Source organism: Primulina eburnea, chromosome 1 (genome assembly GCF_022965805.1).
Source record: "Primulina eburnea isolate SZY01 chromosome 1, ASM2296580v1, whole genome shotgun sequence".
Classification (NCBI taxonomy): domain Eukaryota; kingdom Viridiplantae; phylum Streptophyta; class Magnoliopsida; order Lamiales; family Gesneriaceae; genus Primulina; species Primulina eburnea.
The window spans coordinates 59,253,463-59,266,376 of NC_133101.1; the positions used below are offsets into that span (position 1 = coordinate 59,253,463).

The 12,914-nt window shown below is 35.3% G+C and overlaps 2 protein-coding genes across 3 annotated transcripts; one reads left to right on the forward strand and one right to left on the reverse strand.

The window, feature by feature from the left end:
* Positions 1–350: 350 nt before the first annotated feature.
* On the forward strand, positions 351–4,826 carry LOC140835029 (auxin response factor 4-like). 2 transcript variants are annotated; one of them, XM_073200324.1, is made up of 12 exons: positions 351–858; positions 976–1,032; positions 1,211–1,396; positions 1,485–1,569; positions 1,635–1,725; positions 2,084–2,248; positions 2,350–2,469; positions 2,562–2,637; positions 2,719–2,881; positions 2,984–3,714; positions 3,804–3,994; positions 4,313–4,826. In XM_073200324.1, the coding sequence occupies exons 1-12, from the start codon at positions 478–480 to the stop codon at positions 4,482–4,484; spliced, it is 2,418 nt and encodes an 805-aa protein (XP_073056425.1). In that variant the 5' UTR covers positions 351–477; the 3' UTR covers positions 4,485–4,826. The 2 variants fall into 2 exon arrangements, with proteins under 2 accessions (XP_073056425.1, XP_073056435.1); XM_073200334.1 differs by having other exon boundaries at positions 2,719–2,788; positions 4,313–4,796.
* Positions 4,827–5,012: 186 nt separating this feature from the next.
* On the reverse strand, positions 5,013–10,782 carry LOC140835039 (isovaleryl-CoA dehydrogenase, mitochondrial). Its single transcript, XM_073200345.1, has 15 exons — positions 10,588–10,782; positions 9,578–9,661; positions 9,441–9,498; positions 8,827–8,951; positions 8,705–8,749; positions 8,166–8,214; positions 7,968–8,077; positions 6,878–6,954; positions 6,499–6,549; positions 6,335–6,399; positions 5,954–6,108; positions 5,820–5,860; positions 5,676–5,730; positions 5,498–5,554; positions 5,013–5,340 (listed from the first exon to the last, which is right to left on the reverse strand). The coding sequence occupies exons 1-15, from the start codon at positions 10,705–10,707 to the stop codon at positions 5,194–5,196; spliced, it is 1,239 nt and encodes a 412-aa protein (XP_073056446.1). The 5' UTR covers positions 10,708–10,782; the 3' UTR covers positions 5,013–5,193.
* Positions 10,783–12,914: the final 2,132 nt, after the last annotated feature.

The window sequence follows — 12,914 nt, forward strand, 5'->3', positions numbered from 1 at the left end:
TAAACTGAAATATAATTGTCTGGGCTTATTACAACAGTTTTCGCAAGTCGAAAAGGGGCGCCACCATATTGGCTTATTTTGCCTTTTGCCTCTGTGCTTCCCGAGCAAGTGTCCATGTCTGCTGAAACTGCTCCCTTCTCACACAACTGCCAATGGGGAAGGAATCATACTTTGAATTTCCTGTTACTGTTTGATGGCATTTCTTGTATTTTCATCTTTTATGCAGCCTGCTCCTGCAACTAACCATTCTTGGTGTCCATTTTTTTCTGTGAAGTTTCACTACACTTTCTGCTTTAAAGGCGCGACCTGTATGTTTTTACCAGTTTGAGGCTTTGTGGGAACACCATAACTATCTAAAAAAAAGGAGCTTGATCACTTACAGGGCAGTTTCAGTATATCCGTCTTTCTCTTTTTTAGAGTGTGTGTAAGTTTGGGTTTCTGATCAAAACGAGAGAAGGTAAAATTCTGGGGGAACTGATGGAGATTGATCTGAACAATGCTTTGAGTGAGATAGAGAAGAATACCTACGACGAAAAGGGAGTAAAATGTGATACTGGAGGATTTGGTAGTTGTCTTCCACGCTGTTTATCCACTTCAACTTCATCTTGTTCTTCAAATGCTGCATCAGGTTTCAGCTTCCCAAGTTCAGAATCTCCTAAATCATTACTGTACGCAGAGTTGTGGCATGCCTGCGCAGGCCCACTCACCAGTTTGCCTGATAAATGGAGTGTGGTGGTGTATTTTGCTCAAGGGCATATGGAACAGGCTGCTTCTGCCTTGCCTTTTCCGCCATTGGAACTGCCCACTTTTGATCTCCCTCCGCAGATCTTTTGCCGGGTTGTGGATGTTCAGCTACTCGTAAGTAGTTTATATTCTTTCTGAACACCCTTCTGCTGTCACTCTAACAGTGATTTCTTCCACTCTTGTATTGCCATCCTGAGTCTGCCTTTTTTCTTTTTGTTCTGTCTTGAGTAGGCTAACAAAGAAAATGACGAGGTCTACACTCATATGACTCTACTTCCTCTACAAGAGGTATGCATAATTGGTAATTATACAACTTTTATTGTTTCTACCTCGTGCTTAATTGGTGAATATCTTGTTTCCTCTCACCAGTGACCAATATTGCTTCTTCATTCTTGATTACTTACTCTTTTTTTTTTAAGTTCTATAAATTATAGTCGTTCTTGATACTGTCATGGGATTCATTTAGCTGGTACGCCTAAAACTGGAGGGAAAGGAGAAACAAAACGCCGGGGTGGAAGGGGATGAGAATGGAGCTTCACCCTTAAAGTTGAAGTCCCACATGTTCTGCAAAACCCTTACTGCTTCTGATACCAGTACACACGGAGGATTTTCAGTTCCTCGTAGAGCTGCTGAAGATTGCTTTCCTCCTCTGGTGCAAAACTTTTGGCCCAGCAAGAATACTCTTAACAAGTTCTCTTTCTTTTTGCAAAGATTTGACTGAAGTTTTGTTGGCATTGTAGAATTATAAAGAGCAAAGGCCCTCTCAAGAACTCGTAGCCAAAGATCTCCACGGAGTGGAATGGAAGTTCAGACACATTTACAGGGGTAAAGTCTCAATTCTATCTATGGTCTGATGTAGAAATTTCTGACATATTGATTTTAAATCGCAGGCCAGCCGAGGCGGCATTTGCTCACAACGGGGTGGAGTATTTTTGTCAGCCAAAAGAATCTCGTATCGGGAGATGCAGTATTGTTTCTGAGGTACATTTTCATCGAAACACGGGGTTTCTGGAGCCAAGCATATTCACTATACGTTTTACGCTCTGCTGCCACAAACCTTGATGATGTGAACTCCTAGTCCTGTATTTTAAAAAAGCAAGAATAATTGAAGAATTAAATGATAGTTGTGATTCTTGCAACAATATACACTTCATCCTCAATGATTTTACTCAATAGTCCATTGGCACCCTAAAAAAATTCAAGGTTTTGGGGATATGTTCCTAGTCATCTTTATTAAGGCAATTATCTAATCTTTTCCATTGTGATGAATTCAGATTAGTGGAAACAAAAATAGTCTTAGGTTATTAGTCTTCTTAATGCATCTTATGTGACAATGTAGGGGAGAAGATGGAGACCTGAGATTGGGGATTAGAAGAGCAGCTCGACCAAGAAACGGCCTTCCTGATTCCATCATAAAAAATCAGAATTCTTATCCCAATGTCCTTTCTTCAGTAGCCAATGCATTATCAAGCAATGCCGCATTTCATGTTTTCTGTAGTCCTAGGTACTACAACGTGCAAATATGTTTGAAATAACTTTCTCAGATCGGTTGCATCTTCATGTTATTCCTTGTGGTTGTGATCGATTACGTTACGCATGACGCAGGGCAAGCCATGCTGACTTTATCATCCCCCATGAAAAATATGTGAAGTGCACCAGAGGCCAGATACCCATTGGAATGAGATTCAAAATGAAATTTGACTTGGATGATTCTCCGGAAAGAAGGTCCCTTAGAATGCAGATTAATACCTGGGATGTTTTGTCTTTTTGGTGCATTACTATGTATGTACTTAGAAGAAGCATCTTTGATCCATCAGGTTCAGTGGAGTGGTGACTGGAGTCAGCGACATGGATCCCTATAGATGGCCAAACTCAAAATGGAGAAGCTTGACGGTATATTACGAGTTTAATTAACATCACAATTGTCGATTTCCCAATTACATGACATTATTGCTACTGCCGCATAACTTCTAGGTTCGTTGGGATGGCGATATTGTGAGTAATCGCCAAGAACGAGTTTCTCCGTGGCACATTGAATTCCCAGGTAATTTTGCACCTCTGAGCATCCAATCCTCCCCAAGAATCAAGAAACTGAGGTCAATCCTACTGGCTACCCCAGTTGGGAGCTCAATAGTTGGTGTATAGCTTTACAGTTTATCTTTGGCTTTTGTACTGCGTTATTAGAACTCATTTGGTTTATCCAACTTCATGAATGAATGCTGGTTTTTCTTTAATGCAGGTGGGGGTGCTCGTTTTGACTTTGGGGAGTCTATAAGATCCTCTAAGGTCTTGCAAGGTCAAGAAAATGTAACTTTCGATTTTGGAACTCATCCTGCGGCAACAAATCCCATATCAAACAGGATGGACAAAATTAATCACACCGAGTTTGTCAGAAATCGGGCTCCTTCCTCTTTCACGGGCTTTCTGCAATCCAATTGGTCTCCTGAGGTCTTGCAAGGTCAAGAAGTTTGCTCACTGAGATCTATAGCTGGGAAAAATGACGCAGATCTCGGTGTTTGGTCGAAGCCCGAACTGGGTGGCGTTATTTTCAACGATCATCGAAGGCCTCGACCTTGTTTTTATCCTCTAGCTTCTGAAGGTTCTAGACGCATGCTGTTTCCGCAAAAGGGCGTCTACAGAGCTAGACAAGGCTCTCTTATGCTTTCCAATTTTTCCAATATTCAGACTGGAGATCGCCCATTACACCCGACCTTTACTTTAAGTGGAACTTCAAGAGATATGGAAAATGTGTCATTTCTCTCAAATGAGCGGAGGGCGGTCGAGGTGATATCAGCACCCCCCACTTCAATAATATCAGCTCCCCCCACTTCAATAATGCATCTAAAAAATGTGAATGATGAAAATAAATTGAAGGATAAGGTCCCCATATGTAAACTTTTTGGGTTTTCATTGACTGAAGATCACGTTTCAGCTAATTCTCAAGGACCAAGTAAGAGGAGCTGCACAAAGGTAAAACTAAACAAACGACACACAAATAACCACAATGCTCGTTTTGAGAATCTACAGCTAAATTTTCATATATATATATATATATATAGGTTCACAAGCAAGGTAGCTTGGTGGGGAGAGCCATCGATCTCTCAAGACTAATAGGTTATGATGCCATGTTGACAGAACTCGAAAAATTGTTTAGCATGGAAGGACTCTTGCATGATCCCAATAATGGATGGCGTATTTTGTACACCGACAGCGAGAATGATATGATGGTTGTTGGTGATGATCCATGGCAGTAAGTTCCAAACAGGATAAACATATATATTTTCCTTTCTCCATATTTTTGAACCGTCAAAATAAACTCTCTCAACTTTTAGACTAGAGCTTTCTGTGCCAATGAAGCCTGTGGGATCATAAGAAGAAACAAAAATGCTATTTTCCTCGTCACTGTCAATGCTAATTTTTATTTTGAGTAGAAGCAGTAGAAACATTGGTGTCACTAAGGCAAAAAGCATCATTCCGATTATTTTTCGCCATTCAAACATGACATTTTTTTTATTGTTTTACGTTCCCTCAAATGTTAACTTTGGTGGGATACTAACTTACTCTGCAGTGAGTTCATTGAGGTTGTTTCAAAGATCCACATACACACACGAGAGGAAGTGGAGAAACTGAGCTTTGGAATAAACAGTGATGACACTCAAAGCTGTTTGGAAGAAGCACCACCCGTGACAGATGCTTATGGGGGCCAGCTGGATTCTTCGGCAACTCTTGTTGAGATGTGAATTACGGGTTATTGAGCTACAATGCCTGCTGTACTTTTACATGCTGCTGTGTGAGTTTGTGCCCATTCGATATTGACTGCAAGCCTGTCATCCTCGTGAACTTAATTATCGTCAGAATCTTGTACAATGGCCAAATCGTGGGGGTTTATTCAAGTGCAAATTATGAGTAGTCTAGTTGGTTCGGAAGGGATCGAAGTGGCATTGTTTGTTCAAATCGTATGCATGTTTGTTTATATCTTCTGTGACGATGATTTAGCATCCTTCCTTTTGTTTTGTTTGGTGTTTTTATTTTCTTTTTTTTCCATGTACTGATTGAATATTTCTCTATGGCATACGACATAATGAGTCTGAGAGCACAAAATATCGCAAATATCTGTCAACTGTGTACAGCCTATCCGACGAGGTTAGACATCTAAATTTCAAGAGCAATCACATAACATATTGTCTATTTTGCCAGAAAATAGAAAACTTGGACACTTGAGAGTTTTGTGATTTTCCTGTCCCCGTCATTTGTAGAGACAAAAGAGGTGGTTCAATTTGAAATTTATAATTTTCAAATAAAAATTACTCAAAATCACTTATTTAACTGTAAATTAAATAATGTTTGCAATAATATCTTAGAAGATGCTAAGATCCTGCAATTCACAACATCTAGCATTGGGAATCATGGTCCCACTAACAACATGAATGTTTCTTCCTGACTTCCAGCTCACTGTTCTTTGAAGAGCTCACGACCGATTATCATTCTTCTTATTTCACTGGTGCCAGCTCCAATTTCGTACAACTTTGCATCTCGAAGTAGACGACCTGTTGGATATTCGTTTACATAACCATTGCCTCCCAGGCATTGAATAGCCTGAAAAAAGAACCAAAGTTACTACAGAACTCTTTTTTCCTACTTTCATGATTGAGAGAAGATCATGAAAGAAATATCATGTCCCGCTTAATTATATGATCGTGCCGGAATCATAAATTCAAGACACATCGGTGTAATATCAAGAGGATCTTCCAACCTGAAGAGCAACCTGTGTGGCTCTTTCAGCTGCACAAAGTATAACGCCAGCACAGTCCTGGAAGACAGCATACAACCGATACTTGAAATTTAGTCTTGTGGACGTGAGAACTCAAGACACACCGAAACCTTTTAAAAAAAGGAAGGAAAAAAAAGGTTAAAAACAATGCTTGACGCACCCTTGGATCGACCTGTCCATTGTCACAGTCCCGTGCTACTGAGTACACATATGACCTGCAAAGAAGGGAAAAGTTAATCCATAATAGTAGGGACATCAGTGGTGATCCAAATATATCAGTTTAAAGGTGATCTAAATCTTCCACCTAGAAGACTGTAATGAAGTATACATGTCAGCAATCTTTCCCTGCATTTTGAGACCAAAAATATCAATCTTTGCCGTTGAATTTTTGAATAAACCAGTTACGGCTTCTTGGTTTTGCTATTAAGTTGTTTGAACCTGAATAAATTGAAATTCTCCTATCGGTTGGCCAAACTGTTCTCGCTGCTTAACATAAGGAAGAACAACATCAAGACATGCTTGCATGAGTCCAAGTGGTCCGCCTGCCAAAACAAGTCTCTCCAGATCTAATCCCGACATCATGACATAGACTCCTGATAAACAAGTTTAAAATCTCAAATTAAAAATTATACTTCAGGCAGAAACACTATTCGGTCTTCCAAACTTCAACAAAGGAACTATGAGCCTTCCACGTATGTTACATATTCATTTCGCGTAGCCCTGTCTGGGTGACTTTTAACTTTTCATTGAAAATAGAAAAAAATATATATCATAGAATTGAAGCCAAGTTTATTTTTTAAACTGATGTTAACTTAATACCTTTCCCTTCCTGGCCCAAAACGTTTTCTTCAGGAACGAAACAATTTTCAAAGACAAGCTCACACCTGCAATTTATTGATTCCCCACAACCATGACATTTTGTGCTAAAGTGAGCACATATTCTCCGCAGAGAAAAAAATTAAAGATCTGGAAATCAGACTTACGTATCACTTCCACGCATCCCAAGTTTGTCTAGTTTCTGGGCGGTACTAAATCTGCAGAAATGACATTGAGGAAAAAACACATGTCAAAATACTGCCACCAAAAGTACACAGTACCTAAGTTTCAGTTAATTTCACTCCATTCTTATCATTGTAATGCATTAGATTAAATAGATATCATGCAGGGTACACATGCATTTGGTCATTCAGATCTTCCAGTAAAGGATCTCATTAAATTATTATCATCTAATAAAACAATACCATAGACAAAAACCTGAGATAATTTGAGTTTGATTGCCAGTCTAATCTATCTAAGTCAACTCTTAGTCAGACAAAAGTCATAAACACGGGTGAACCACTACTGTCAGTTAATTGCACATACCCAGGCATGCCTTTCTCTATGATAAACGCTGTTATTCCTTTTGAGCGGGCTGCGATATTAGTTTTCGCATAGACAACCTGATTCATCAATCTAAGCAATGATGAGAAAATGACGATAACGGAAATGAATCGGGCAAATAGATGTGAATTGTCAGACATAATTAGTAATTTAGTATGTTACAGTATAACACTGATTCTTGAGGTCAACACCAATATACAAAATATCAAAAGACTATAGACATTTTACTGCTCATCACAGGGTTGACATTTAGCTCACCCTCATTCAGAAATTATCTTCAGCTGGCGTCAAAAGCTGTCAGAACGATTGTTATACCCCTAATATTCATTTCTGATGCGGCTAACTACAAGAGTACAAGTGGTTTCATGATATATGCCACAGTGGTGCTAGGTTCCATTTCTCGCACATACTGCATCATGCTCTAAAGTTTTGAAAAAAGTAAAATCGGTGATAGAGTCCCCAACCCGACGTCCAGAACCTTACAAGATGAATTTAAATTTCAACATGAAATATTCTATATCTCACCACTGAGACAAATTTATATCCAACCGCTCAGTTTGTAGGTGATGCTCTTCAGTTGGAAATAACTTTTGAAACCCAAAAGCAAAATAGCATGTTGAAAATTTTCAAGAATTGTCCTAAACTACAGCATGCATCACCATGCTTACAATTCTCAATTATTTTAAATACTATTGCACATATTAAAGTAAAGTTCACTAATACTCATGCTAATTGATAGAAAACATCCCAATTTGAATGTTTCAAATTTTATTTTCCAAATAATTTTATGTGAAATGGATTATGTTGCATCATTCGATCAATAAATGAACAAATTAGCTTTAAAGATTTTATTTCATCAGTATGTTCGGCAGTCTTTAGTAACAAAAAGATGAGTTCTCTGCCAGAAGAATGGGGGCAATCAGAATTGATTTGCTCTTATCTCCAGGAAATACAATTTGTCATGGCCAGGGGCTAATCACATTCAGCTAGATAAATTAAAAGAAAAAAAGAAAATAATTCCAGTTGCATTCATGAAATCATGCAGAAACATTCTGAATCTTGAGAATAATACCAGAGTCTGAGCATCTGGACCATTGGTGCACCACATTTTGTTCCCATTAAGAATGTACCCACCATCAGCACGATCAGCTTTACATTTCATGCTGACGACATCCGAACCAGCTAAATAACACAAAGACGGTTGCTCAAGTCAGTACGAAAATTGTGGCTTTTGTATGTCAAGATGACGATAGGTTCAGACGAGAATCACCATTAGGTTCACTCATGGCAAGAGCTCCTACATGCTCCCCAGTTATTAACTTCATCAGAACAATGTGAGAGACAAGTTAGCAACTGTATGGAACACAAAAATCTAAAGAAAAGATATATGTCATACAAAACTATGTAATTTAAACATTAGAAAACCTGAAAACCGGAAGAAAGAAAATTTTAAACTGATATAATATGTTGCAAATTGTAACAGTAGAGCTATCTTTACCTCACGTGAACCTTCAGAATAACTAAGTTTAAGGTATAAAACCTTTTAAAGGACATGAAAGTTAGGTAAATATCAAACCAAAGTCAATAGTCTTCCCTCAAAACAAAAATGGCAATGCTTTGTTTGACCATTTCATAAATTAAGATTTAGCTTTTAGTAAAGTTGCCTGGAGTGATGGTTTTGTTAAAGCTAATAAGATCTCTGGACACTTCTCAATTATAAAACAGTGTGGATAACTCAAAGTAATTTCAATATAATTATTGGCAAAAACAAGTATCCAAAAGATTTTGCATGGAAACAAATCGAGAAACCTTAGGCAAGTACTTTTGCTTCTGAGCAGGACTCCCATTCCTCACCTGCATATCATCAAAGTTTCAAAATCTTAACAGGTATGACTGTAAGGTAGCTAAGAACTTAAGCTTGAGACACTTACCAATTGATTAATACATAGATTAGAATGTGCACCATAGGACAGACCAACTGACCCAGATGCACGACTAATTTCCTCCATAGCTATGCAGTGATATAAATAGCCTAGACCAAGCCCTCCATATTCCTCTGTCAAGTTCAATAAGTTGGATGTTAGATGCATTTTGGCAAGGCATAAATTAAATAACGAATTCCAAAAATATTCAGGGGCCAATTTTTTTATGACACCAAATACACAAATATTTCACAACTGCTGCTTTATATTTTCCAAAAGTTATCTTAATTTATTTTCCAAAAGTTATCTTAATTTAAATTAAAGATAGACTGTACATATAAATAATCTAAGTGGTATTTTTGCAACACTGGAGTATGTTCTGTGCATCCAAAATAGGAAAAATTACTTTAAAAAAATAAATTTTCGTAAATTTTCATATCCACGCGTTATTTACTCTCTAAAGAAAAACTAACCAAACAGAATCCCAGCAACATTTTAATTTTTACTTAATGTGATTCTTTTTGGTGACTAGAAAATTTGTACCCACCATCACCAAAAATATCCACCCGCTTACAAATGACTAAAAGTATAGTAGGAAAATTTTCCAAATTGAAAGTTTGTACCTGGTGCAGTGATTCCTAAGAGATTAAAATCCCCCATCAGCTTCCACAAATTAACTTCCTGTTGTGAAAGTTGATGAAGTCAAAATCAATCGATTTTTGTAGTTCAACACAAAAAAAAGAGACATCGGTAACCTGACCTCTGGAAAGTAATTTGATCGGTCTATTTTCAAGGCATGTGGGGCAATGTTTTCTTGAGCAAACTGGGCCACACTTTCTTTGAACTACAAACACAACCAATAGAGTACTTAAACAGTATGATGTCATAAGAAACAATACGCAAGCAATGGTCGGCACAAAAAGAACCAAATTCAATGAACTTAGTTACAACATTACTCCAGAGATTATACATCATCAAATATTGTCCATAGTACGCAAGCGTATTTCCTGACATAAATGCATGCAAAATCCTTGAAGTTTAAGAACTTGAAAACTCCTCAAATACAACAAGTAATAAATGAAAAAGAAAGAATTAGAATGTATTGTTGCATTCCATGTTCACTCATGTCAAAGTAATTCCTTATTAAAATGGACACGAATTGCAATCACAAACCTCAGAAGTTTAAACCTCCAACCAACCTCCTCAATATGCTTAGATGAATGTCAACAGAAAAGGAACCACTTGGAGATTCATCCTAGCAGATTTAACCAATAAATAACTAGAAAATAAATCAAAATTCAGACTTTGATATAAATTATTTCAATCTAAATTTGAGACCCGGATACAATTTCGCCAAATTGAACCCCCATCGTTTGCAGCCATTCCAAAGTTGGTTTCTTTCCGTTCAAATCTCCTATTGCATTGCCTTATCTTCAATGAAATTATTTGGCGTTACTCTTTTCTCTCTTTCAACAAAATCAATGAAATAAACAAACCTTCAATCCTTGAACATTCGGAATCACTCAGTCATGAATCATGATCCGTAACTTTATTTTCTTAACATCAAACACCCATTGGAGAGAAACTTGACGAATTACACCATTTTATCAGACTGCTGTTTCTGCTAAAACCAAACCCAATCGCGCAACACAAACACGATGAAACAAACAATCAGCCAGCACATAACTTTGGTAGCAGTATATTCCGAAACATGATCAAATCTGAATGCTAAAAAATCCCCCAACACACAAAAATCATCATAAAAAATACCTGTTTCTGGGTGTCATCAAATAAAAGGGATGTAGAAAAGGCGGCAACAGGAGGACGACGGAGGGTTTGTTTTCTAAACAACAACGAAGCTACGGATCCAATTGCAGATAACTTCTGCATCTCGTATAGTAGCAGTAGTAACAATGACTAAATCTTTCGAGCGAGTATATATATATATATATATATATATATATATATATATATATATCCGCTGGAAGTACCGTGATCAACAGAAATTGCCACCATTTTATATGGAAATTGGAATAAACTTTTAATTTTCCTCAATTGATATCGGCATATTTATCCTATCTTCGTACCTACCGTACGTGGAATTATTTCTCCTAATACTTCAATAATAAAAGATAAATACAAATATGATCAACTTCAATATACACCTTTTTTTATATATAAATATCTTTGAAAATTTGTATTTTAGTTTTGTATGTCTAGTCTTTTATATTATTGAATTTCGATTTGAGTCATATATATTCTAGTTTGTTTATAATTTTAGTTTTGTTTTTATCGGCAACATCAATATCACATCTCAAATATGATTAAAATTACTAAAAAAAAAAAGATTAACAGCTAAAATTTAAATTTGAAAAAATATAAAAATAAATATAAGAGTGCAAACAAAAACCAGATTTTTTACATATTACGCATTTTTTATTTTGAATCGAATATAATAGTCAAACTCATTACTAAAATGATACATATGAATTATACTAAAAATATACAAGATATTACTTAATTCACGAACATATAATTTTCCTGACTGTCAAATTTAATCGGTATCAATAGAAAATACCAATATATTTCTTAATATGGGCAAGGAGGGATCCATAAATTGTAGTTAATAGTTAGGTTAAGTTCGAACTTAATATAATAAATTATATATTATATTATTAAAAAAATAGAACAAAATTTAAATACGTATAATATATTTTGGCCCTTCGTATGAGTAAAAAGGAAAAAAAAATTGGCTTGGTTATAACCAATGTTCTAAAAAGCGTGAAGTGTCCTGAAGCGCAGATGTCGAGCTCCAAGCTTTTCAAACTTAAGCGAGATTAACACATGTTTAAGCGTGAAAAAACGTTTTTTATCTTTATTATAATTGTAATTATCTCTAAACAATAACTAGATAAAATATTACATAAATATTATCAATTTAAGTCTGATGCATTAATTCTCATATTTATAAAAGCATAAAAATCTCAAAATTACAATCTTTATTTGTTTTTGCAACTAGACCACTATTAAAATATACTAAATATTTGTCAAATTATTATCAGACATGTTTAATCATAATTAAAAGTAAAAAATAAACATCTAAATTATAAACTTAATTTATTATTTTAAAATAAAAAACATACCTTCAAAATAAGAAAAATTAAAAAATAATTATATGCGATTAATTGTGTTTAAATACACTTAATTAAACGTCTTAATTACGCTTAATCCAGTCAAACTAAGCTTAAGCGGACTTTTTAGAACACTGGTTAAACCCATAACAACCCTAATGAAGATTTGTCTGGGAATATGGGTAAACCATAATATCAAATACAAATTCATTTAATATTTTATTGCGAATCGATGGCTAAATAAGCTTAGGGTTTAGGGATTATAAATTGGATTTTTGTATAATTAGGTTCAAAAAATACTTAAATATAAGCGTTTTTGTGAAATTATCATAAAATAAACTGTCATCCTACTCAACTCTACTTCAAATTAGGTTACTGTGGACAAAGTGTTTCGACCCTTCATTTTGTTGAAATATTGCACACATTAATTTTCATTTTAGCTTTTGGAGAATTAACTAAAAATATGGATAATTAAATATTTAAAATTGCAATAATTAGGGGAAATTTTCTGATTTCTCGAAGCGAGAACCAAGTATCTTCAATTTTTTTTTTTGTTATTTCTAAATTACCCTATTTTATTATAAATTAAATAATATACATACAATATATATATAAACACAACTTCATGTTATCTATAAAGATGTACCATATGATAGACCGTTTTAAGTTATAATAACTCTTATGGTCTATCATATCAAAACGTACGTCTACACATTACATACTAAGGTTTACTATAATATAAATAATATAATTTATACAGCACAACAAGCCACCAAAATTATATATATATATATATATATATATATATATATATATATATATATATATATATATTGCATCTCTATCGTGCAAACTCAATTCCTTGTGCGAGTATGAAATTAAATAGTCGGGGACCCGAAAATCCAAAGTCGGGGACTATATTATCTCTTTAAATTAAATTTGAATTTTTTTTTATTGGAGTGCGTT

Coding starts and splice junctions, on each gene's coding strand:
- LOC140835029 (XM_073200324.1), top strand. CDS start 478: ATGGAGATTGATCTGAACAATGCTTTGAGTGAGATAGAGAAGAATACC. Junction 1,033..1,210: donor CTCTACTTCCTCTACAAGAG/GTATGCATAATT, acceptor GGATTCATTTAG/CTGGTACGCCTAAAACTGGA. Junction 3,715..3,803: donor GTAAGAGGAGCTGCACAAAG/GTAAAACTAAAC, acceptor ATATATATATAG/GTTCACAAGCAAGGTAGCTT.
- LOC140835039 (XM_073200345.1), bottom strand. CDS start 10,707: ATGCAGAAGTTATCTGCAATTGGATCCGTAGCTTCGTTGTTGTTTAGA. Junction 9,662..10,587: donor TTGATGACACCCAGAAACAG/GTATTTTTTATG, acceptor TTGTGTTTGTAG/TTCAAAGAAAGTGTGGCCCA. Junction 6,400..6,498: donor GGGATGCGTGGAAGTGATAC/GTAAGTCTGATT, acceptor AATAAATTGCAG/GTGTGAGCTTGTCTTTGAAA.